Below are 26,853 nucleotides of genomic sequence, written 5' to 3' on the forward strand. Positions count from 1 at the left end.
AATTTGGTCTGCACCAAAATTGCTCAGAACTTATGGTAATATATTCAACCAAGGACTCAGAACCCACGGTGATGAATTATCTATTAGCCCTTTAATAAAAGGGGTACTTTCCTAACTAAGAAGTATGTGTATGACATGTACATTTTAATATCACTGATGAAAAGTGAAAGGAGAGAACCAAAAAAGGAGACAGAAGGCAGAGAAAAGTAAAATAATGCTTCAAAAGAGGTTTTTTGTTTTGTTTTGTGTTTTTTTTTTTTTTTTTTTGGTAGACTCACCCTGTGTGGTTGTCTTGAGGATTTTATCATCCATCTGAATGCTGGATTGTGCTGGTTTCTGGTAGGCCTTGTTGATTACAATCTCCTTCACTCGGTCAAATATTTTGAATGAGGGAGAGAGATAGAGTGTTTCTACAGAGGCCTGGTTATGGAAAGAAGAATCTGACTTTGATACCCTTAAGTTGGGGCTGATAAACTCCTCTTTATTTGACCAACATGCTGGTAAAAATGTCAATGTTTTAAGACCTTCTGCAGCTGATTGCTTTTCTAAAGGTGTTTCCAAGAGGTTTTCTGTTATAGTATTTGTAAGGATACCATCTGATCTCTTGTCCAAACTCACATCTGTCTCCCCAGATGGACTATTTTCTGAGAGAGTAGGCACAGCATCTATAAAAGAACAAATAAGAACTATAATCAAAAAATAAAACTGAAAATACTCTATTTCAAATCTGTTACATTTTTAATAAATAGGATTTTTTAATGTCATAACAGAATTCTTTCCTATTTAGCCCTTCTGCTTTCTTACTATGCTTCTATATTCTGCCTATTTAAAGTACACCCAAGCTATAATTGACGCCTTAGTCATTTTGGTAGCTGCCTTCTCCCTCTCTCCTCACTGAAGCACAAAGCAAGGAAAGCTTCAAATAACTTGTCTTTAAATATTTCTCCCTTCACCCACTTATCTGTCGCTGAAACCACCATATTTTTAGTACTTTCCAACTTTCATCTTTTTTACAAGATAAACTAGGGAAAATATGCCACATCATACTGGTCTATCCTTACAGAACCCTCAGCTACCAAAAAAAAAAAAAAAAAGAAAAGCTTTCTCCCCAAAAATAAAGAATGTCTTCTTCCACACAGTTTCTATATACAAGGCACATTAAAGAAACTCAGTACTTTAGGTAGAAGCTTAATTTTAATAAATGCTTTGTCTATACGGAAGAAAGGAAACAATCTTTCAGAGCTGTTCTGACAATTAGTAAAATGTAAGTTCCACTGGGTTGGAGATCTTTGTCCATTCTAGTGGTTAATATCACTGAAGTACATAACATAGTCCCTAGAATATAACAAACAATATTTATTACAAATAGAAAACACTGAAGGAATTGTAAGAAACTGAAACTTAAGGTGGGCCTGATCTAGGAATGTCTATTGAATCTATGCATTATAGATCTGGTCCAAGTTTCTAGATGCAAATTGTTAGGAACACTCTCAGCGCCAGGGCTTGCTCTGTAACAGCTCCATCTGAACTGGGATATGAAAAGAAAGATCGTTATTTTTATGAGGTTGTGTTCATGAAATGAGAAGCGTAATGAGGTAGAAGAGGGCCAAAGGAAGAGGCTATCTTTCGAAGCTCCCAAAAGAGGGCACAGAAATTGTGTGATTCACTATCGAGTGATTATACATCACAATGTATGTCATAAAATACTTCAGAATGCACATTTATATGCTATCCTCATCACTTTTGGGCTCTGAGTTATTAAAGAAAAGAAACTTTTCTTTGTCTCTATAAACCTTCCTTTTCATTTTCATCTGCAGTTGGAGGTTAGCCTTAGCAAAAATACTGCTGGTATGTAACACAGAATTAAGACAGTTCAAGAAACTTATATTGCTATCTTCACCAGAAATTCCATTTTTCTTCCATCCTCTCATCTTTTAAAACTCAATTCAAGTATCACTTTCTCTTTAAAGCTTGCCCTGACCCTTTTCTTTCCTCACCCTATCCTATTATTGTCTGTCTTCACATGTCCTGTTTGAAGCTCTGTGAGTAATTATAACACTTCATATCTCATTTATCTTGTCCCCTACCTGACAAAAGTCTCCTTGAGGAGACCTTACAAGGAGTCATCTTCGTGTCTCAGCACCTAACAGTGCCATTCCCAGAGGACAGGTTCAATGAATGCTGATTGGGTGCAAGGGAAACTGAAGCACAAAGATGAAAGAAAAAGTAACGCCTTCATTTTTCTAAACTGAATATAGTTTAACTGCTTAATAATGATTAAAGGAAATAGGTAGATGAAAAGAACCTCTCCTAAAATATTCCTAATTTGCATATGACCGAATTATATTTAGATGATTGAAAGACTGTTAAAAATACTAACTATAAGCCAGGCGCAGTCCCTGTAGTCCCAGCTACTGGGAGGCTGAGGTGGGAAAATCACTTGAGCCCAAGAGTTTGAGACCAGCCTGGGCAACATTGTGAGACCCCATTTCTATGGAAAAAAAAAAAAAAAAAACCCAAACGAATATATTCCTAGTTGAGTACTAGATTACTAGATTTATGGTATTTCAAAGTGACTTTGCATATCACCACATTTACATCAAAGCATCCATTAAAAGTGAATTTTAGTTAAATATTTTTCCATTGACTTTCATTTTACATGTGAGAAAAACAAGACAAAAATGTTTTGCTCTATATGTAATAAGATCATCTTAAAATTTAGCAATATTAAACTAGGACATTTCAGAATGACCAGAACTTTCTGATGAAAATATTCACAATACTTAATCTAAATCTCAAAATTGAGATGCATAAAGTTGTCTGTATGGCTGCCATTTTAAGGTTTAGTACAAAAGTTTAAAATGAAACAAATAAACAAATCCTTAAAATTCAATGAAGCAAACCAGAAAGAAGTCACTCCATTTCTAGCCACCCCGTTTCCCAATAGCCCAGGAAGAACAGGCTGCAATCTTTTGGTTGGACTTTTGCTAAAGTTGCTAACTTTTTAAATGAATCAAATGCTATGACTTAGAAGAAGCCAAATGAAAAATAATGATTTGAAATGGATAGTACATTATTTCAAAGAGAAAAATGTTTACTTATACAGAAAGCTAAAGAGTCGTGAAGATTCTAGAAAGCAAGTTGTACCAGGTTTCTCTTCCATCAGCCTTCGTCCACCCCTGCTGTCTATGCAATGCGTCAAATTATTCCTCTCCAATTCAATTACTACTTTATAGTTTATATTTGAAAATCCTTCAAAAACTGCCTCTTGTGTCAGTGAGAAAGTCCAAATTCCTTGGGTTTCAAAGGCCCTTCATTGCTTACTTTCTGTTGCTATTCAACAGGAAACAAACCCTCAGTCAGGCCATTCTCCCTGTCACTCCATATGCCATGAGCATTTAGGTCCATTTAGCTTCATTCTCCATGTTAACACAGGGCTCTTGACCATCACCACTGATTCCCCACCCTGGAATACCCTCTTCTTCTCCACCTATTTAAATCCTATTAAACCCTACTATTCCTCAAATAACTACTACTTCTAGAAGCTATTTCCAATCATATCTACCACTCTATCTTAATCCCTCCCTTCTCTGAGGTAATATTTCTATAAACTAATTTTTCACTTAATTATATGCTATTTAGTGCCTATCACATATCATATTAAGTTCCTGCATTTTGACTTTATAACTGCATCATGCTTTTGCATATAGGAGGTGTCAATGTTTGTTAAATTTAACTATATCTTAATTTATAAGTTATTTAATATCAACTTTATATGTTGATTTTCTGTATAAAAATGTATATTGTATTTGACGCCTAAAAATAGGAATGGTCCATCAAGAAATCATTGTTAGTACCCACTGTTTATACTGGACTGTATTAGACGCAGGAGATATGCACAAGTGGAAGTCACAATTCCTATTGTCGATGAACTAATGCCAATGAACAATGAATTCCTATTGTCAATGAACAAAGTATGGATTATGTATATATAGATAGATACATATACACACACAAACTTGTGTATATGTACACATATACACACACAAACTTGTGTATATGTACACATATACACACACAAACTTGTGTATATGTACACATATACACACACAAATGTGTATATGTACACATATACACACACAAATGTGTGTATGTACACATATACACACACAAACTTGTGTGTATGTACACATATACACACACAAACTTGTGTGTATGTACACATATACACACACAAACTTGTGTGTATGTACACATATACACACACAAACTTGTGTGTATGTACACATATACACACAGGTGTATGTATGATAAACACATAAAAATAACTAATAATATAAATTACCAGTTCGATTTCACAGTGCCTAGAAAATTGTAGCTTCCCAATAAATGAATGAACATGAATATATTTGCTTAGCAACAACTTGAACATTTGTTATTTTGGATACCCCAAAAGGCAGACTTCGATGCAAGTAATTTGGCCAGTGATTTGAAGAAGCACAAATGAGGGACTGGGAAAGTTAAAACAAAGAAGGGACAAAAGTCAATAAAGAGTATATTAACAAGCAAGTTACTGTTGTGGGAAAATGAGAGCCACTCCTGTTGGGTTGCCTCAGAACTGTCCTCCCAGGGATGAGAAGGTGGAATATTTTTTCAATAACTCTTAACTATCACTGGTTGAGGGTTGACTCTGGGCATTAAATCTCTGCAACTTCCAGGCTACCCTGCACTTAGGATGAACAAGTCTAAGGGCTCTGGAGAAAGCTCCTGGGTGGAGAAGAAGAGAGATACAGGTACTTTCAGTGTAAATGGAACTGGTCACCAAGGCTGCAGTAGGACTCAGAGGAAGGCCAAGAGACTATAGGGTGGGGCATCAATAGTACCAGCTACAAGATATAATCACTCTCCCCTCCTTTCTCAAAACCCACCGAAATGACAGAAGTGGAATAAAAAGGCACCAACCAGAGGGGAAATAGAACAGAAGAGACAACAAAAGATAAGAAATGTCAACAAATTTTGTGAAAAGGAAAAGTTTGTGGAGGAGCAGAAGCAGCAAAACCTAAATGCCTGTAGAGGGGAAAGCCAATGTGATGGAAACTGATTCTCACAACATAACTCCAGAAAGCTTTAGGAATTGGGGACTGGGTATCTCAAAGGTCTGAGAACTTTGTGGCTTTGTTTTGGGGAGAGCATCTTCATTCAAAGATAGTTGTATCTTGTTAGGTAGACAAAGAGGGTTGTTTTTGTTGCTTGGAAATTTAAATATGTGTAGAATGTGTATGATGCTGAGTAGGCAATGGTTGGGCTGTGGCAGCTACTGAGCTGCTGTGTCAGCTTCATACTCACACCCTTCTATACTCTTGCTTTGTGATACTGGAGCTGGGACACCACATACCACGTTCATACTTTGCCAGTTAGCTTTTTGTTAGGTGCTGCCAACAAGAGGTGCTAGAGGGAGACGGGAAGGTTAGAGTAGAAAGATAAGACTTGCTCCTTCCTGTTTGTCCTCTGCTCCTGACTGCAACACCCTTGCAACACTTCTCCACTCCATCAGTGGAGAAGATAGAAAGAATGCTTTCTTGCCAGTTTGCATTTTTCCAACACTTGTAGAAGCAACCTTATCATACTCTCTTAATGTTAGCACCCGCCAACCAGCACCCCATCCTAAGAGGCCTGGGTCACCACGCCACAGAGCCCCTTCTTCAAGCTTCTAAATTTGAATAACTCCTCCAGCGTTTGGGCTGGTGACTTATCCCTGCAGTTGCTACCTTGATCATACCATGGGTATATGTATGATAAACACATAAAAATAACTAATAATGTAAGTTACCAGTTTGATTTCACAGTGTCTAGAAAATTGTAGCTTCCCAATAAATGAAGGAACATGAATATATTTGCTCAGCAACAATTTGAACATGTTTTAGTTTGGATACCCCAAAAGGCAGACTTGGATGCAAGTAATTTGCCTGTACCCATGATATCCTTGGATGCAAGTAAATCAGCCTGTACCCATGATATCCTGGTACAGGCTGAGTGTCCCTTATCTGAATTGCTTGGGACCAGAAGTGTTTTAGATTTTGGACTTTTTCAGACTTTGGAATATTTGCGTTATACTACCAGCTGATCATCCCTAATCTGAAAATCCCAAATCTGAAATGCTACAACTAGCATTTCTTTGAGCATGATGTTTGAGCATCATGTAGTGCTAAAAAATTTTTGGATTTTGGAGCATTTTGGATTTTCAGATTAGGTGTGCTTAACCTGTACTCTTTTTTTTTGCCCTTTCAGTTTTTAATACTTAATGTTTTTGTGTTAAATTCTCTGTATTGTATCATATTTTTGTGATAATGGCAGAGTAGTTTCAAGTGGACCAACTCTCCTGTAGATAACAGCCAGAAAATTAAAAAATATAAAGAAACCAATAACCTGAAGGCATAGGAGGGGGACCAAAAATAGGCAGAAACTGGAGAGGGAGAAGAGTTAGAAGGCAGAGAACACTGGGGAAGTTTGCTGTTTTTCCGACTTGCTACCCTGAATCCAGCCAGCTCTACAGTAATTGGCTAAAAGTGGGCTGAAACCACAGTCTTAACTGGCCTGAAGAACCAGAAAACAAGATTTGGAGCTACCACAGCACTGGAAAGGGGCGAAATCTGGTAAAAAATAAATAAATAAATAAATAAAATAAACAAACAAAAAAACTCAGAGAAAACCGTACCTGCTATCATCATAGTCAAATTGCTGATAATCAAACATAAAAATGAAAATCTTGAAAGTACCCAGAGAAAGATGACCCATTCTACATAAGAGAAGAATGAGATGAATGATGACTGACTTCTCATCAGAAACAACAGAGGCTAGAGGATAGCAGAATGACACCATTTTTTTTAATGCTGAAAAAAAAAACTGTCAATGCAGAGTTCTATATCCAGCAACAGTATTCTTCAAAATTGAAGGCAAAATCAAAACATTGTAAAATAAACAAAAACTAAGAGAATGAATTGCCCGTAAAACTTTATAACAAGAATTGTTAATGGAAGTACTTCTGGTTGAAGACAAAGTATACCAGATGGAAAGTTGGATCTTTGGGAAGAAATAAAGAGTTCTAGAAATGGAAAATATATAGGAGAATGTAAAAGATTGTTTTTACTCTTAATTTTTTAAAAATATATGTAACTGTTTAAAAAATGTAACAATATGTGTGGAGTGTTATAACAAATGTAAATATAATTTAAACGACTATAGCAGCAGTCCCCAAGCTTTTTGGCACCAGGGACTGGTTTTGTGGAAGACAATTTTTCCACAGAACAGGGTGTGGTGGGGATGGTTTGGGGATGAAACTGTTTTACCTCAGATCATGTGGCATTAGATTCTCATAAGGAGTGTGCAACCTAGATCCCTCGCACTGCAGTTCATAATAGGGTGCTCCTATGAGAATCTAATGCCGCTGCTGATCTGACAGGAGGCGGAGCTCAGGCGGCAGTGCTAGCTCACTTGCTTCTCACCTCCTGCTGTGTGGCCCAGTTCCTAACAGGTCACAGACTGGTACCAGTCCGTGGCCCAGGGGTTGGGGACCCCTGGACTATAGCATAAATGATGAGATGGTAAATAGACCTATATGGTTGCAATATTCTTATATTTTATATGCAATGGTGACACAAAAGTAACTCTAAATAGACCGTGAATACTTAAAGGTGTATAATTTAATCCCTTGGTATAACTACCAAGACTAATAGGTAAAGTGGAATTCTAAAAATTATTGACTTAGCTCAAAAGAAGGAAGGTAGGTAGGAACAGAGGAACCAAACACCGACAAAACAAGGAGAAAGTAATAGAAAAATAGTAGTTGTAAAACCAACCATTTCAATAACCACAGTAAATGCAATTAACAGGCACAAATATTCAGACTGGATGAAAAAGATCTAATTATATGCTGTATACAAGAGACACCCTATAAAAACAAAATTGCAAATGGGTTGAAAGTAAATGCTTTATAAAGATATACCATGGAATGATAAGTATAAGAAAGCTGAGTGGCTATATTATCAGATAAAATACACTTTAAGACCAGGGGTATTAGTAGAGGTAAAAAGGGATATTTCATAATGACAAAAGGGCCAATCATCTGGAAGATACAAACATAAATGTATATATGCCTAAGAACAGTGCTTTAAAATACATGAAGCAAAATCTGACGGAATTAAAGAACTAGCTAGATGCAGTGGCTCATGCCTGTAATCCCAGCATTTTGGGAGGCCAAAGCAGGTGGATCGCTTGAGCCCAGGAATTTGAGAACAGCCTGGGTAACATAGTGAGACCCCATCTCAAAAAACAAACAAACAAAAAAAAAACCACCTCAAGAATTAAGGAAAGAACTGGCCAAATCCAACTAAGTCATATTTAGAGAGTTTAACACCCTTTGCTCAGTGATTGATAAAACAAGTAGACAAAATATCAGCGGGGATCTAGAAGACTTAACATCAACCACCTTGACCTAATAGACATTTATAAAGCTCCTATGGCACGAAACACATTTTCTTTGCAAGTGTGCAAGTACATATGGTCTATTCACTGAGATGGCCCATGTGCTGGACCATAAACTAAGTCTCAATAAGCTTGAAAAGCCCAAAGCCTTCTATTAGGTTCTCTGGACACGATGGAATTGAATGTAGAAATAACGATGTACTTAGAAGAAACTCCTAAATATTTGGAAATTTAGAAAACATACTTCAAATACCCATGGGTCAAAGAAGAAATTTATACATTTTAAGCATGTACAGTTTATTGAATGGTAATTATACCTCAATAAAGCTGCTAACCTCATAGCTGGTGTATTTTTTGGTCTCCTGACCAGATTCTGACAGATATAATGCTTTAGGAAAATTACTGCTGTATCTTTAATTGCAATTCTCTGGGGTTGGGAGATAATAGAAATAAGAAAACTAGGAGACCAATGAAATAATTCAGATTGTAAGGTTAATTTAATACCAAAACAAGTACTAAGCAACTAGAAATTTAGGCATTGTTTTAGGTTTAGAGGTATAAAGACGTGTAAGAGATTCAAACAAGTGATGTCTGAACCAAGCTAAAAGCATGAGAAAAAAGTCAAGAGAAGAAGGATGCAAACATGTCCAAGTAAAGGGAACAATTTCAGCAAAGAAATGAAGGCTGTACACAATGTGCTGTGTGGTAGTGGCAGGGCAGGTACAAAGCATTCAGCATTACCAGTGCACAGCGCACACAGAGAGCAGAGGAGCTCAACTAGAGACATAGATGGAACCAGGGCTGGCAGACGTCTTGACAGACAGGATTGATGAGAAAGAATGAAATTGAAATCTTAAGACAATTTCTTTGAAACTCATTCCTCTTCAGATGCCTCCAACGAACTTTGCTGGCTCTCCTCCTATCTGTCTAGGCAATCTTCTCCACATTCTTCCTGGCCCTATTTCTTGTGAAATGTAAACAGTCTGTCCTTGACTTTCCTCTTCTGCCTTTACAATCTCCCAGGGTGATGTCATCTATTATTATACTTACACTAGATCTAGATGGTCACCTGTGGGCAAGTAATTCACACATTTTAATCCTGAACCCTGACCTCTGCTGATTTTTAGCCCTAAATATCTACCTATTTCTGTGTTCAGGGAGGTCTTATCATCCTCCAGCCTCCTCATCCTTGGGTGTTTGCTTTACCTCTGTTAATATGACCATCAGCTTCCCAGTCACTCAGGTTATTTTGGAACTATGGTTGTGTTCAGGGAGGTCTTATCATCCTCCAGCCTCCTCATCCTTGGGTGTTTGCTTTACCTCTGTTAATATGACCATCTGCTTCCCAGTCACTCAGGTTATTTTGGAACTATGGTTGTTACCACAACCTCTAAGAGGTCTCTCCAGCTTGCCCCCTCAGTCCACTCTACACAGCCCAGCCAGAGTGACCTTTCTAAAATGAAAGTCAGATGTTATTTCTCCCCAATACTTCTTCAAATTATTTAACATGGTTTACAAGGCTCTGCATAAATTAGTCCCCATTTATCTCTCTTGCCTCATCTTGTGCTACTATTCTAAAGCTGTATGATCCAGCTATACTTCTTTCAGTCTTCAAATTCTATGCTCCCTCTCAGCACTAAGCCTTCACCCATGCTGATATTTTTGTCTGAAATGTTTCTCGTCTCTTTATATCGAACTGATTTTCAGCTTCCAGATTCACGTCCCTTAAAAAAACATACATTTCCATGCCTCTGTGTTTTTGCTCATGCTGTTCCCTCAGCCTAGAATATCCTCTTCCTCACCGTTCTTCTCCATCAAAAATGGTTTCATTCTTCAAGGTCTCATTCAAACACAACCTCCTTAGTGAAATATTTTATCCTTCACGTTAAAATGAATCCATTTTCTCTGCTATTACGTAGTACAATGTGAATACTCACATTTTTCATTGATTTCATTATTTCAAATATTATTCATTCATTTGACAAATACTAAGTACAAGGATGTCTTAGACACTATTATAAGCTCTGGAAATACAGGGGTAAACAAATTTATTATTTATAACTTCTTATATGTTTATAGAACTGTCACCTATAGGGTACTGCAAATCCCTCAGGTCACAGATCCTATTCAACTTGTTCAACCCATAGGCAACTAGCAGAGTATACCTGTAGTCACTTGATAAGTGTGTGTTCAATGAATCATAAGCTGGATGATTTGGTCATTAAAGGACTCAACTGTAGAGAAAGGAGAGGTCTTTATTTAGTCCCTTTGATCCCAGAGATCAAGTGACTTGCTCAGGATCACACAATGATTAAAGAGCAGAACTAGAACTAGAATCCCAGATTCCCAAATCCCAAATCAATGTTATTTACTAAGGGAATAAAAGAAGGAACAAAAAAGTATGGGAGAATCAGCTGCACCAGGTTTTTCTTTACTAACAATTCTAACAGCTTGATGTGTACACGTTCATAACCGTAAAGAGGCTCGATTTCCCCTCAGGCTCACTCCATTTGTCCCTGGTGCTGCTCCTGGAGGTGCAGGACCGTGGCAATGGGAATGGAGTTGAGTCAGCACACAGCTGGCCTGTATATCTGTGCTGCTTGCCTTCTCCCAGGAAGACGGCTTTGGGTAGATGCTTTCTTGAATATATATAATGCAGCATTTGTGGAAACTTTTCTGAAGTCCACAAGAACTTGAGGAGATTTGATGGAGAACTGCAATGAATACTGTCTTTTTTCTTTTTAAGGGGTTGGGGGCAGGTTCTCATTCTGTCACCCAGGCTGGACTGCAGTGGTGCGATCATGGCTTACTGCAGCCTGGCCTGCCCAGGCTCCCACCTCAGCCTCCCAAGTAGCTGAGGACCATAGGCACATGCCACCACATCTGGTTAATTTTTTTTTTTTTTAATTAGTTGTAGAGACGAAGTCTTGCTATGTTGCCCAGGTAGTCTCGAACTCCTGGGCTCAGGTGATCTACCCACCTCAGCCTTCAAAAGCGCTGGGATTACTGGCATGAGCCACCACACCCAGCTGAATACTGTCTTTGTATGTTTGAACACAAACGTGTAAATGTATACTCTGTAAACACTAAACTGATTGTTTCATGAGGACTTTCCAACCTTTGCTGGGAGAGAATTTCTCTGAATTCCACTGAAAAGGCAGAGAGGAGTACAGGTGAATTAATGTAGTTGGCTTGCTTTATCTGCCTTCTCATTTTCTTTCCATTTGAACCTGAATGTCAGAGAGCTTTGTTCTCGAGGACCTATCCAGCTGACTCCTAGACAGGAAGCCCCGTATTGAATTACGAGACTATACCCAGTATTCTTTATCATACAGTGCTTTTATACCTGCCAATATAATTGACTGATGCAAAATGGGACTTTGACACATGAGTCTCATTAAAGCTGGCTTGATTATTCTTGACAGTTATCTTTTAGGTATCCTTTAGTTTGTTCCCTATGTAAGACATCAGGCTGCAAATTTAAATACAGACTATCATGAAAATGACTGAAGTAGGAAAAACAACAAAAACACCTCCATGCTTTGAGCCTAAGGACAAAAGATAATAGCTAAGCTGTTAAAGTAACTAAGAATACTTTTGCCAGTTTGCAGATGAGGATGAAATCTGTTGAAAGAGAACTTCAGATTTGCTACCGAGTTAAGAGATTTTGTGTGCAGATAGGAACATTCCACCCTGCTACCTCTTTTTCATTTTGCAATAATACCATTGCATTGTTTCAGGTGTTACAATCATTGTATATTATTTTGTATTCATTATTGTGAATCTAGTAGTGGGGTTATATTCCAACAGAGTTATTGCTATGATCTTGCCCTTGTTCTGATACATAGTATCCAATTACAGCTACAAAGCAGAGAGCTGGCAAGCAGGACAAAAGATGGGTGCCAAAATATGTCTTTCTGTAGTTTAAAAATGTGTAACTGAAGGAGCTTCTACTTTAGTAATTAAGTCAATCAGAAGAAATAGGATCTGAAGGTAATAATAAGACCACTTTGCTAAGAGGCCACAGTTATAAATTAATATAGAGGGGTGACTTAAATTGCTTATTAAATTTATTGGTTTAAAAGACAAGCAACCAAGTTAAAATGAATATTGAGTGTGCAACTTAAATAACAGGCTTGACATGAAAATTTTAATATATTTTTTCTTACAGTACATGCATAAAACCTAAATAATCATAACAAGTTAGAATAGCTATAATCTCCCTATGATTATGTGTGTGTGTGTGTACACAGTTGTAGGTCCTGAGAGTTTTATCATATATCATGACATAATTGTAGTGTATATTATGCTCAAGTATTAAAATAAGAAAACATAGTTTTAAAACACAGCCATGAAATATGGCAAGCACCATTTACTACCACTTCAATATAAACTTGAAATAATGGCTTAATTTCTCATGGACAAATACAGATCTGGACACATGTAAAGGTGCTTTTTTTCATGTAACTCGCTTCTTCTATAAAGGTGCTTTTTAAAAAAATAAGTGGGTCAGCTAAAGACTTTCATGCCATTAAAATGGATTATAATGAATGGATTATAAAACAGGTAGAGGGTGCTCATTATTAAATTTTATACCATAGTTAAGGTTCCACCAATTATAAAAACCATAATTTCCCTCAATAGATTATAGTTATAAAAATGAAAGCTGAAAATGTCTTTGTGAAGCTGGCGATCTTTATCTATTGCAACGTTTCCTGTCTTTCCGCTAGTGAGAGTTTCAACGGAGCCTGGTCTCTGGTATGTGGATGGTCTCCCTGCTTTATAAAGCATGCCAGGCTGAACAAGATGAGCAGGCGCCTGAGGGCACAAGAGTATGTGGCCATCAGGCAATGACAATAAAACCCTACAGGTGATTATAGAAGACTAAAAATGTAAGCTAAATTGGGTCAGAGGTTTAATTCTGACGTGAATTAAATATATGGAATGCTTGAAAAGGTGCCTGGCACACAGCAAACTCTATTTAGTCATGGTTATTGGTATCATGAAACAGTCTGAAGAAGTGGGATTACAGGGAGTTCCTGCCATGGCCCTGACTGGAAGTGGATGGGAATGTCAACAAACCAGGTGCTCTCCCTTCCCCATAGATACTCCTGTATTTATGATCTGCAAGCATGATGCATTCTCTTGAACCTGCCAATTCTTGGAAGGGGGGGTATTTGAGATCAAGAGAACTGGTATACTATGTAAATATGACAGTGATATGAAGAACTGTAACTCTCAGACATATGCCCTATTAGATATACAGACCACTAATACACTTTTAAACTTCAACACAGAGTAAAAACCACGTCTAAGTCTGCAACACTGAAACAAGCCTTTAAATATCATTTAGATCATAAATTCAGAAAAAGTATTATTTCTTGTGAAACATAAATGTTCTATTATTCAAAATAAGCAAAAAAGACACCTATTAAAACTTTAAATATTACAGTATACCAGAGAACATGCCCCTTTGGAAACACCTTACTGAATACCTAAGATGGCAGATACCATTTCTCTTCTTCCAGACAGAGTCAGTTGTATGGTCCTTGTTCTTACAGCTCTTTCCTTATATTTTTATAATATGACTTATAGAACTATACTATAATTTATCTACTAACGTTTCTCTTGCTCTTTTTATTCCCATGCCTTACACATATTTTCATTCATGCAACAAATATTTTTGAGGACAGACCATGTACTACAAACGTGCCCAAGAATACAAAAGCCAGAATAATTAGGCCAGTGAAACCTTTAAACCTTAAAATTATTAAGCACAGAAGATAAAATAACTACAGTTATACTTAATGTGGTTAGAGAAATAAAGTATTTCTGAAAGATGTGCAAGGTATAAGAGATTATAAAAACAGGCCAGGTGTGGTGGCTTATACCTGTAATCCTAACACTTTGGGAGGCCGAGGCAGGTGGATCATGAGGTCAGGAGTTTGAGACCAGCCTGGCCAACATGGTGAAACCCCGTCTCTACTAAAAATACAAAAATTGGCCGGGCGTGGTGGTGAGTGCCTGTAATCCCAGCTACTTGGGAGGCTGAGGCAGGAGAACTGCTTGAACCTGGGAGGCGGAGGTTGTAGTGAGCCAAGATCACGCCACTGCACTCTAGCCTGGGAGACAGAGCAAGACTCTGTCTCAAAAAGAAACCAAAACCAAAACCAAAAACAAAAAACAAAACCAAGCAGATTTAACAAAGATCCAAATAGAACTTCTAAAAATGAAAAATAACAACTGAAATTTTAAAATAAATTGGTGAACAAGAACTGGGAGAATTCACTACCACCAGACCTGTCTTACAAGAAATGCTAAAGGGAGTTATTTAGTCTCAAAGAAAAAGACAGTAACATGAAAGAAAAAAAAAGAAAGAAATTTGAAGGTATAAAACCCACTGGCAAAATTAAGTACGTGGACAAGCCAGAATACTCTAATACTGTAACTGTGTTGTGAAATCCACTTCTAACTCTAGTATGAATCCCCAAAGACAAATCTATCAAAGACAATAATAGCTATTGCCATCTGCTAAGAGATGGGTAATATAAAATATGTAAATTGACACAATCAAAAGTCAAAATGTGGAGGGGATAAACTGTAGAAAGTTTTTTTTTTTTCATTTTTTCTTTGTTTCTATTATTTTCTTTGTGATCTAAAATAAGTTGTCATCTCTTTAAAATAACTTGTTATATCTATAAGATGGGGTTTTTTTTGTAAGCCTTGTGGTAACCACAAGGCAAAAACCTATAATAGATTCACTTAAAATGAAAAGCAATGAATTAATACATACTACCAGAGAAAATCACTTAACAGCAAAAGAAGATAGAAGTTACAAAAGAACCAGAAAGCAAGCAACAAAATAGAAGTACTAACTCCTTACTTAACAATAATAATACTGTGGGGGCTGTGTGTGGTGGCTCATGCCTGTAACTCCAGGACTTTGGAAGGTCAAGGCAGGTGGATCACTTCAGGTCAGGAGTTCAAGACCAGCCTGGCCAACATAGTGAAACCTTGTCTCTACTAAAAATACAAAAAAGATTAGCTGGGTGTCATGGCATGCACCTGTAGTCCCAGCCACCCAGGAGGCTGAGCCAGGAGAATCACTTGAACCTAGGAGGCACAGGCTGCAGTCAGCCAAGATCACACCACTGCACTCCAGCCTGGGTGACAGAGCAAGACTAGTCTCAAAAAAAAAAAAAAAAATACTGTGGACTCAATTCTCCAATTAAAAGGCATAGAATAGCTGAATGGATAAAGAAATAAACCCAACTATATGTTGCCTATAAGAAACCTACTTCACCTATAAAGACACATATAGACCAAAAGTGAAGAGGTAGAAAAAGATACTCCATGTAACTGGAAACCAAAAAAGAGTAGGAGTGGTTATACTTATGTTAGATAAAACAGACTACAAACCAAAGTCTGAAAAAGAGACAAAGACAGTCACTATATAATGATCAAAGGGGTCAATTCAGCAAGAGGATATAACAATTATAACACTGAAGCTCCCAAGTATAGAAACAAATATTAGGCCAGGCACGGTGGCTCACGCCTGTAATACTAGCACTTTGGGAGGCCAGGGCAGGCGGATCATGAGGTCAGGAGATTGAGACCATCCTGGCTAACACAGTGAAACCCCGTCTAAAAATACAAAAAAATTAGCCAGGCATGGTGGTGGGCACCCGTAGTCCCAGCTACTCGGGAGGCTGAGGCGGGAGAATGGTGTGAACCCAGGAGGTGGAGCTTGCAGTGAGCCGAGATTGTGCCACTGCACTCCAGCCTGGGTGACAGAGCGAGACTCCATCTCAAAAAAAAAAAAAAAAAAAAAAGCAAACATTAGTAAATCTAAAAGGATCAACAGACTGCAACACAAATACTATTAGAGGACTTTAATACCCTATTCTCATAGGGTATTAAACAGATGATCTGTCTGGACAGATCATCCAGACAGAAAATCAACAAAGAAACATCAGAGTTAAACTACACCCTAGACCTAACAGGCCTAACTGACACTTCTGAAACATTTTACCCAACTGCTCCAGAATATAAGTTCTTTTCTTCAGCACATGGGACGTTGTCCAGAACAGACCATATCTTAGTCCACAAAATGAGTCTTAACCAATTCAAAAAAGTAGAACTAATATAAAGTATCTTTTTTGACCGCAATGGACTGCAACTAGAAATCAATAACAGGAGGAACCTTGGAAAGTTCACAAACACATGGAAATTAAACGACATGCTCCGGAACAACCAATGGGTCAATGAAAGAAATTAAGAAGGAAATTTAAAACTTTCTTGAAACAAATGAAACTGGAAATACAACATATGAAAATCTATGGGATACAGCAAAAACAGTGCTAAGAAGGAAGTCTATAGCAATAAATGCCTACATCAAAAAAGTAGGAAGACTTCAAATAAACAACTTAACAATGCACCTCAAGGAACCAGAGAAGTAGGAATAAACCCAAACCCAAAATTAGTAGGAGGAAAAAATAATAAAGATCAGAGAGAACTAAACAAGTGAGAGACTAAAAAAGCAATACAAAGGATCGATAAAACAAAAAGTTGGTTTTTTGAAAAGATAAAATTGACAAACTTTTGGTTAAGAAAAAAAAAGAGATGACCCAAATAACATCAGAAACAAACAAAAAATAGACGTAACAACGGAGACTACAGAAATACAAAGAATCATTAGAGACTATTATGAACAACTATATGCCAACGAATTGCAAAACCCAGAAGAAATGGATAAATTCCTGGACATATACAACCTACCAAAATTGAATCATGAAGAAACAGAAAATCTCAATAAGCCAATAACAAGTAACAAGATTGGCTGGGCATGGTGGATGATGCCTGTAATCCCAGCACTTTGAGAGGCTGAAGTGGGAGGATCACTTGAGGCCAGGAGTTCAAGACTAGTCTGGCCAACATGGCGAAACCCCATCTCAACTAAAAATACAAAAATTATCTGGGCATCGTGGTGCATGCCTGTAACCCCAGCTACCTGGGAGGCTGAGGCACAAGAATCGCTTAAACCTGGGAGGTAAAGGTTGCAATGGGCTGAGATTGTGCCACTGCACTCCAGCCTGGGCAACAGAGAAAGAATCTGTCTCAAAAAAAGAACCAGTAACAAGATCAAAGCCGCAATAAAAAGTCTCCCATCAAAGAAAAGCCCAAGACCTGATGGCTTCACTGCTGAGTTCCACCATTTAAAAAAGAACTAATAGCAACTCTACTCAAACTCTTCAAAAAAAAACTGAAGAGGAGAGAATACTTCCAAATTCATTCTATGAGGCCAGCATTACCCTGATACCAAAACCAGACAAGGACACAACAAAAAAGAAAACTACAGGCAAATATCACTAATGAATATAGATACAAAAATTCTTAAGAAAATACTAATAAACCCAATTCAGCAACACGTTAAAAAGATCATTCACCATGATAAGTGAGGTTCATCTCAGTGATGTAAGGATGATTCAACATAAACAAATCAATAAACATGATGCATCACATCAACAGAATGAAGAACAAAAACCATATGATTATTTCAATCAATAGATGCAGAAAAAGTATTCAATAACATTTAACATCCCTGGAACATACCTCAACATAATAAAGGCCATATATAAGAAACCCACAGCTAACATTGTACTGAACAGGGAAAAATTGAAGGCCTTACCTCTAAGACCTGGAACAAGATAAGAATGCCTGCTTTCACCACTTATATTCAATATAGTATTGGAAGTCCTGGCCAGAGCAGTTAGGCAACAGAAGAAATAAAGGGCATCCAAATTGGAAAGAAAGAAGTAAAATTAGCCTTGTTTGCAGATGACATGCTCTTATACTTAGAAAAACCCAAATATTCCACAAAAAATTGTTAGAACTTATTAACAAATTTAGTAAAGCTGGAGGATGTAAAATCAACATACAAAATTCAGTAGCACTTATATGTGCCAACAATGAACAATCTGAAAAAGAAATCATAAAAGCAATCCCATTTACAATAGCTACAAGAAATATAGCATACCTAGGAATAAATTTAACCAAAAAAGTGAAAGATTTATACAAGAAAAACCACAAAACACTGATGAAAGAAATTGAAGAGGACCTAAAAAATTGGAAAGATTTTTAATGCTCAATGACAATAGTACCAAAAGCAATTTAGGATTCAATGCAATCCCTATCAAAATATCAATGACATTCTTCAGAGAAGTAGAAAAAAAATCCTAAAATTTATATGGAATCACAAGAGACCCTGAATAGCCAAAGAAGTCCTGAGAAAAAAAGAATAAAGATGAAGGTATCACACTACCTCACTTTAAAATTTACTACAAAACTAGAGTAACGAAATCAGCGTGAATAAAAAAACAGATGCACAGACCAATGGAACAGAATAGAGAACCCAGATATAAATCCACATATTTACAGCCAACTCATCTTTGGCTGTAAAAGGTGCCAAGAACACACAATGAAAAAAAGACAGTCTCTTCAATAAGTGGTGCTGGGAAAACTGGATAACTATAGGAAAAGAATGAAATTAGATCCCTATCTCTCGCCATACACAAAAACCAAATGAAAACGGATTAAGGACTTAAGCCTAAGACCTGAAACTATGAAACTCCTGAAGAAAACATTGGGGAAACACTCTAGGACATGGGCCTGGGCAAAGATTTTTTGTGTTAAGACCACAAAATCTCAGGCAACCAAAGCTAATTTAGACAAATGGGATTACATCAAGCTAAAAAGCTTCTGCACAGCAAAGGAAATAGTCAACCAAGTGAACAGACAACTCACAGAATGGGACAAAATATTTGCAAACTACCCATCTGACAAGGGATTAATAATCAGAATATATTAGGAGCTCAAACAACTCATTAGCAAAAAAAGATATGGGCAAAAGTTCTGAATAAACATTTCTCAAAAGAAGACAGACAAATGGCCAACAGGTATATGAAAAAAAATGCTCAACATCAGTAAACACTCGAGAAATGTAAATCAAAACTACAATGAGATATCATCTCACTCCAGTTAAAATGGCTTTTATCCAAAAGACGGGCAATAATGAACGCTGGTGAGAATGTAGAGAAAGGGTAACTGGCATATACTGTTGGTAGGAATGTAAAAACAGTACTGCCACTATGGAGAACAGTATGGAGGTTCCTCAACAAATTAAAAATAGATCTACCATATGATCCAGCAATTCTACTACTGAGTATATCACCAAAAGAAAGGAAATCAATACATCAAAAAGATATTTGCATGCCCATGTTTACCGCAGCACTATTCACAACAGCCAACATATAGAAACAACCTAAGTGCCCACCAATGATGAATGAAGAAAATGCGCTCTGTGTGTGTGTGTGTGTGTGTATATACGTATATATATGCGTGTGTATATACGTGTGTGTGTATATACGTGTATATATATGCGTGTGTATATACGTGTGTGTATATACGTGTATATATGCGTGTGTATATACGTGTATATGCGTGTGTATATACGTGTGTGTATATACGTGTATATATATGCGTGTGTATATACGTGTGTGTATATACGTGTATATATATGCGTGTGTATATACGTGTGTGTATATACGTGTATATATATGCGTGTGTATATACGTGTGTGTATATACGTGTATATATATGCGTGTGTATATACGTGTGTGTATATACGTGTATATATATGCGTGTGTATATACGTGTGTGTATATACGTGTATATATATGCGTGTGTATATACGTGTGTGTATATACGTGTATATATATGCGTGTGTATATACGTGTGTGTATATACGTGTATGTATATGCGTGTGTATATACGTGTGTGTATATACGTGTATGTATATGCGTGTGTATATACGTGTATGTATATGCGTGTGTATATACGTGTGTGTATATGCGTGTGTATATACGTGTGTGTATATACGTGTGTGTATATGCGTGTGTATATACGTGTGTGTATACGTGTATATATATGCGTGTGTATATACGTGTGTGTATACGTGTATATTTATGCGTGTGTATATACGTGTGTGTATACGTGTATATATGCGTGTGTATATACGTGTGTGTATACGTGTATATGCGTGTGTATATACGTGTGTGTGTATACGTGTATATATATGCGTGTGTATATACGTGTGTGTATACGTGTATATATATGCGTGTGTATATACGTGTGTGTATACGTGTATATATATGCGTGTGTACATACGTGCGTGTGTATGCGTGTGTATATATGCGTGTGTAGATACGTGCGTGTGTATGCGTGTATATATGCGTGTGTACATACGTGCGTGTGTATATGCGTATATATATGTGTGTGTATATACGTGCGTGTGTATATGCGTATATATATATGCGTGTGTATATACGTGCGTGTGTATATGCGTGTATATATATGTGTGTGTATATACGTGCGTGTGTATATGCGTGTATATATATGCGTGTGTACATACGTGTGTGTATATGCGTATATATATATATGCGTGTGTATATACGTGTGTATATGCGTATATATATGCGTGTGTATATACGTGTGTATATACGTGCGTGTGTATATGCGTATATATGCGTGTGTACATACGTGCGTGTGTATATGCGTGTATATATATGCGTGTGTACATACGTGCGTGTGTATATGCGTGTATATATATGCGTGTGTACATACGTGTGTATATGCGTGTATATATATGCGTGTGTACATACGTGTGTGTGTATATACGTATATATATGCGTGTGTACGTACGTGTGTGTGTATATGCGTATATATATGCGTGTGTACGTACGTGTGTGTATATGCGTATATATATGCGTGTGTACGTACGTGTGTGTATATGCGTATATATATGCGTGTGTACGTACGTGTGTGTGTATATGCGTATATATATATGCGTGTGTACGTACGTGTGTGTGTATATGCGTATATATATATGCGTGTGTACGTACGTGTGTGTATATGCGTATATATATGCGTGTGTACGTACGTGTGTGTATATGCGTATATATATGCGTGTGTACGTACGTGTGTGTGTATATGCGTATATATATATGCGTGTGTACGTACGTGTGTGTGTATATGCGTATATATATGCGTGTGTACGTACGTGTGTGTATATGCGTATATATATGCGTGTGTACGTACGTGTGTGTATATGCGTATATATATGCGTGTGTACGTACGTGTGTGTATGCGTATATATATATGCGTGTGTACGTACGTGTGTGTGTATGCGTGTATATATATGCGTGTGTACGTACGTGTGTGTGTATGCGTGTATATATGCGTGTGTACGTACGTGTGTGTGTGTATGCGTATATATATATGCGTGTGTACGTACGTGTGTGTGTGTATGCGTGTATATATATGCGTGTGTACGTACGTGTGTGTGTGTATACATATATATGCGTGTGTATGTACGTGTGTGTGTATATACGTATATATATATGCGTGTGTACGTACGTGTGTATATGCGTATATATGTGTGTGTATGTACGTGTGTGTGTATATACGTATATATATATATATGCATACACACACACACGCACACAATAGAATATTCAGCCATAAAAGAGAATGAAATCGTCATTTGCAGAAACGTGGATGGAACTGTAGGTCATTATTTTACATCAAATAAGCCAGGCACAGAAACACAAATATTTCATGTTCTCACTCATATGTGAGAACTAAAAAAGTGGATCTCATGAAGATGGAGAATAGAGTGGAAGTTACCAGGGGCTGGGAAGGGTGGAGGGGGGATGCAGGGAAGTTGATTAATGGGCACAAATATGTACAGTTTGATAGAATAAATAAGACCTCATGTTAGATAGATCAGTAAAGTGACTATAGTTTACAATAATCTATTGTATAATTCAAAACAGCTAGAAGAGAAGAATTCAAATGGTTCTAGCATAAAGACAAGGACAAGTATTTGAGGTGATGGATATCCCAAGTACACTGATTTGATTTTTACAAATTATATAAATGTATCAACTTATCACATGTGCCTTGAAACTATGTATATTTATTATATATCAATTAAAAAATAAAATGGTGGATTAAAACAGCAGATTAACCCCAGTTGAAGAGGAAATTGTGAACTGAAAGATAGGTGCAAAGAAATGATTAAAAAATACAGCACAGAGCTCAAAGAGATAGAAAATATGGAAGTTGGATTAAGATAAATGCTGACGGAGTGAGGTCTAACATCACATCTAATCAGAGTTCCAGCCCTCCTCAAGTCTGAGTACCTGCCCCATTCCACATCAGCCACTCTGTATTTGAAAGGTTCCCCGATATATCTGGTGCCATCTCACCTCTGTGATTTCACCCTGGCTGCTCTTTCATCTTGGGCAGCTCTTTTATTTCTTTCCCTTTTCTTATCTGGAAGTCGGCTTTGATCTGCTTTGATCTTCCCCCACACCCTCTGAGCTCAGCTCCACTAGGGTGTTGGAACAGAGGGTGGAGAGTAAAAGAGACAACTATCTCTCTTTCTCATCTGGCCATGGTTGTAGTCACCTTTGTGTTGGTCGTTGCTGCCTCTTTGGCTAATGTGGCCATCCATGCCATCTGTATGGTGGGTCCAAATGCTGGCTTTCTCATAGGTTAAACATGAGTTCTTTAGGGTACCTTGGAAAGGCCCCTAACTTCCCAGTCCCCAAACGTGAGACATCCAAGCCTGGTTCAACTTGTTCAACTTATTCCGACCCCCTCCCCGATTTTTAATCTTCGCATCTAGCACCTTGGGACTGGGTGACTGGAGGAAATTCACAATGTCATTTCATAGTGCCTAGGTCATCCGGGGCCTCAGGAGTGCCCATAAATCCTTTGGCTCAGCCTTGGCTCTTTGATTTCTCTCAAAGACAATTTCAAACCCTCTCTGCTCGTCTCAAGTACTTTTGTCAACTTGACCTTTCCCTCTTCACTTTTGGTAGATGACCTTCTTTCCTATTCATCAAGAAAAGAGAGGCTTTTAAACTGATCCACTTCAGCTTCTCATCCTACTGCTTATAAACTGAACCACGCCCATAGTATTCCTTCCCTTCAGACCTGAGGTTCAGAAACCTCCTTTCTATCCAGGCCTGTCCTGCCATCTGTCACAGAAACACCCACTCAAGTCCGTTCTAACTCCCTGTCTTCAACTTTTTCTCATTAGCTTTCTCTCCCTAGCTCACAGAGATGCTCAGTCTCTTCCATTTTATTTCTTCCCATCTTTAAGGTACGTGACACAAATTATATATATTTACAGTGTACAATGTGATGTTTTGATTGTATATACATCGTGAAGTGATTAAATCAAGCTAAAGAATATCTACCACCTCATATACTTATCATTTTTGGTGAACATTTAAGATCTACCCTCTTAGCAATCTTCAAGTATTACAATACATTTTTACTTTCAAGTGCAGAGTGGCTGACGTGGAATGGGGCAGGTATTCAGACTTGAAGGAGGGCTGCAACTCTGATTAGATGTGATGTTAGACCTCACTCCATCAGCATTTCTCTTAATCTGACTTCCGTATTTTCTCTCTCTTTGATCTCTGTGCTAAATTTTTAAATAATTTCTTCACATGTATCTTTCAGTTCAGCTGTACAATAGATCTCCAGGACGTATTCATCTGAAGTGAAACTTTATACACTTTAACCAACATCTCTCCAATCCCCTCACCACCCAGCCCCTGGCAACCAGCACACTACTCTCTGCTTCTGTGAGCTCGACTGTTTTAGATTCCACACACAAGTTAGATCATGCACTATTTGTCTTTCTGTGCCTGACTTATTTCACTTAGCATAATGTCTTCCAGGTTTATTCATGTTGTCACAAATGAGAGGATTTTTTTTTTAAAAAGATTGAATAGTATTCCATTACACACGTGCATGTGCACACACATACCTCATTTTATTGTGTTTCTCAGATATTACGGTTTTTAAGAAAACAAATTGAAGGTCTGTGGCAACCCTGAATCTAGCAAGTCTGTCAGTGCCATTTTTCCAACAGCTTGTCACTTCATGTCTCTGTGTCATATTTTGGCAATTCTCACATTTCAAACTTTTCCACTATTATAATATCTGTTGTGGTAATGTGTGATCAGTGACCTTAGATTCCTTAGATTTTTCTACAGCAATCATTTTGGGGTGCCATGAATCTCTCTCACATAAGACAGTGAACTTAATTGATAAATGCTGTGTGTGTTCTGATGTTTCCACCGACCAGCCATCCCTCATCTCTCTCTCCCTCTCCTCCAGCCTCCCTATTCCCTGAGACACAACAGTACTGAAATTCAGCCATTATAATCCTACAATGGTCTCTAAGTATTCAAGTGAAAGGAAGAGTCACGTGTTTCTTAGGTTAAATTAAAAGAGAAAAACAATTAAGCTTAGTGAGGAAGGCATATTGAAGGCTGAGATAGGCCAAAAGCTAGGCCTCTTGTACTAACACTAAGCCAAGCTGTGAATGCAATGGAAAAGTTCCCGAAGGAAATTACAAGTGCTACTCTAGAAAACACAAGAATAATAAGAAAGTGAAACAGCCTTATTGTTGATATGGAAAAAGTTTGAGTGGTCTGGATAGATCAAACCAGCCCCAACATTCCCTTAAGCCAAAGCCTAATCCAGAGCAAGGCCCTAGCTCTGTTCAATTCTATGAAGGTTGAGAGAGATGAGGAAGCTGCAGAAGAAAAGTCTGAAGCTAGCAGAAGTTTGTTCATGAGGTTTAAGGAAAGAAACCAACTCCCTAACATAAAAATACAAGGTAAAGCAGCAAGTGCTGATACAGAAACTATAGCAAGGTATCCAGAAGATTAGATAATTGATGATGGTGGCTACACTAAACAACAGATTTTCAATGTAGATGAAACAGGCTTTTGTTCGAAAAAGATGCAACTGGTAACTTTAAGTGGAAGCCAATTGCTCCTTTCCCATTCCAAAAATTCTAAGGCCCTTAAGATTCCTTTCAAAATATTACTGCTCATTGAAAATGCACCTGGTCACCCAAGAGCTCTGATGGAGATGAACAAGGAGATTAATGTTGTTTTCATGCCTGCTAACACAGTGTCCATTCTGCAGCCCATGGATCAAAAAGTCATTTTGACTTTCAAGTCTTATTATTTAAGAAATATATTTTGTAAGGTTATAGCTGCCTTAGACAGTGATTCCTCTTATGGATCTGGGCAAAGTAAATTAAAAACCTTCTGAAAAGGATTCACCATTCTAGATGTCATTAAGAACATTTGTGATTCATGGGAGATCAAATTATCAATATTAACAGGAGTTTGGAAGAAGTGGATTCCAACCCTCATGAATGACTTTGAGGGATTCAAGACTTCATTGGAGGAGGAAACTGCAGATGTGGTGGAAATAGCAAGAGAACTAGAATTAAAAGTGGAGCCTGAATATGTGACTGGATTGCTGTAATCTCATGATCAAACTTGAACGAATGAGGAATTGTTTCTTATGGATGAGCAAAGAAAGCGGTTTTGGAGATGGAATCTATCAGTGAAGACGCTGTGAACATTGTTGCAATGTCATGAAGGAACTCAGAATATTACATAAATTTAGTTGATACAGCACTGTCAGGGTTTGAGAGGATTGACCCCAATTTTGAAAGAAGTTCTACTGTAGGTAAAATGCTACCAAACAGCATTGCATGCTACAGAGAAATCTTTTGTGAAAGGAAGAGTCAAATGACCTGGCAAATTTCATCATCTCATTTTTTTTTAATTGCTGCAGCCCCCACCCCCAACCTTTAGCAGCCACCACCCTGATCCATCAGCAGCATCAACATGGAGGAAAGACCCTCCACCAGCAAAGAGATTACAACTCACTGAGGGCTCAGATGATTGTTAGCCTTTTTTAGCAACAAAGTGTTAATTAAGGTGTGTACATTGTGTTTTACATATAATGCTACTGCACATTAGTAGACTGCAGTATAGTGTAAACATAACTTCTACATGCAGTGGGAGACCAGAAAATATGTGTAACTCTTTATTGCGATGTTGGCTTTATTACGGTGGTCTGGAATGGAACCCACAATATATCCAAGGTATGCTTGTGTATGTACGCATCACATTTTCTTATCTATCCATCTACTGATGGACAGCTAGACTGGTTCCATATCTTCACTACTGTGAATAATGTTGCAATGAACACATGAGTGCAGGTATCTCTTCAACATACTGATTTCAATACCTTTGGATATATACACAGAAGTGGGATTGCTGGATCACACGGTAGTTCTATTTTTATCTCTTCCGTTTTAAATACATAGGCCCTTTTCGTTATTGTGTTTCATCTTTCTCTTGCTCCCCTCACCAAATACGCTGAAAAAAATTTCTCAATTGAATTTTTTTTCTTCCTTAACTC

At 37.6% G+C, this 26,853-nt stretch overlaps 1 protein-coding gene across 6 annotated transcripts in view; it reads right to left on the reverse strand.

Moving 5' to 3' along the window:
* The window catches only part of ENTHD1 (ENTH domain containing 1), a 167,742-nt gene that overhangs the window by 37,387 nt on the left and 103,502 nt on the right, over positions 1-26,853 (reverse strand). For 4 of the 6 annotated variants that reach the window (XM_054543490.2, XM_054543489.2, XM_054543488.2 and 1 more), the window contains 2 exons: positions 594-665; positions 279-410 (listed from right to left, as the gene is read on the reverse strand). In XM_054543490.2, coding sequence (XP_054399465.1) covers positions 279-410; positions 594-665 — 204 coding nt within the window. Of the gene's footprint in view, positions 1-278; positions 666-26,853 lie in introns of all 6 variants that reach the window. The other 2 variants (XM_024239971.3, XM_054543487.2) reach the window with 1 other exon arrangement.

This window comes from Pongo abelii, chromosome 23, assembly GCF_028885655.2.
Source record: "Pongo abelii isolate AG06213 chromosome 23, NHGRI_mPonAbe1-v2.0_pri, whole genome shotgun sequence".
NCBI lineage: Eukaryota > Metazoa > Chordata > Mammalia > Primates > Hominidae > Pongo > Pongo abelii.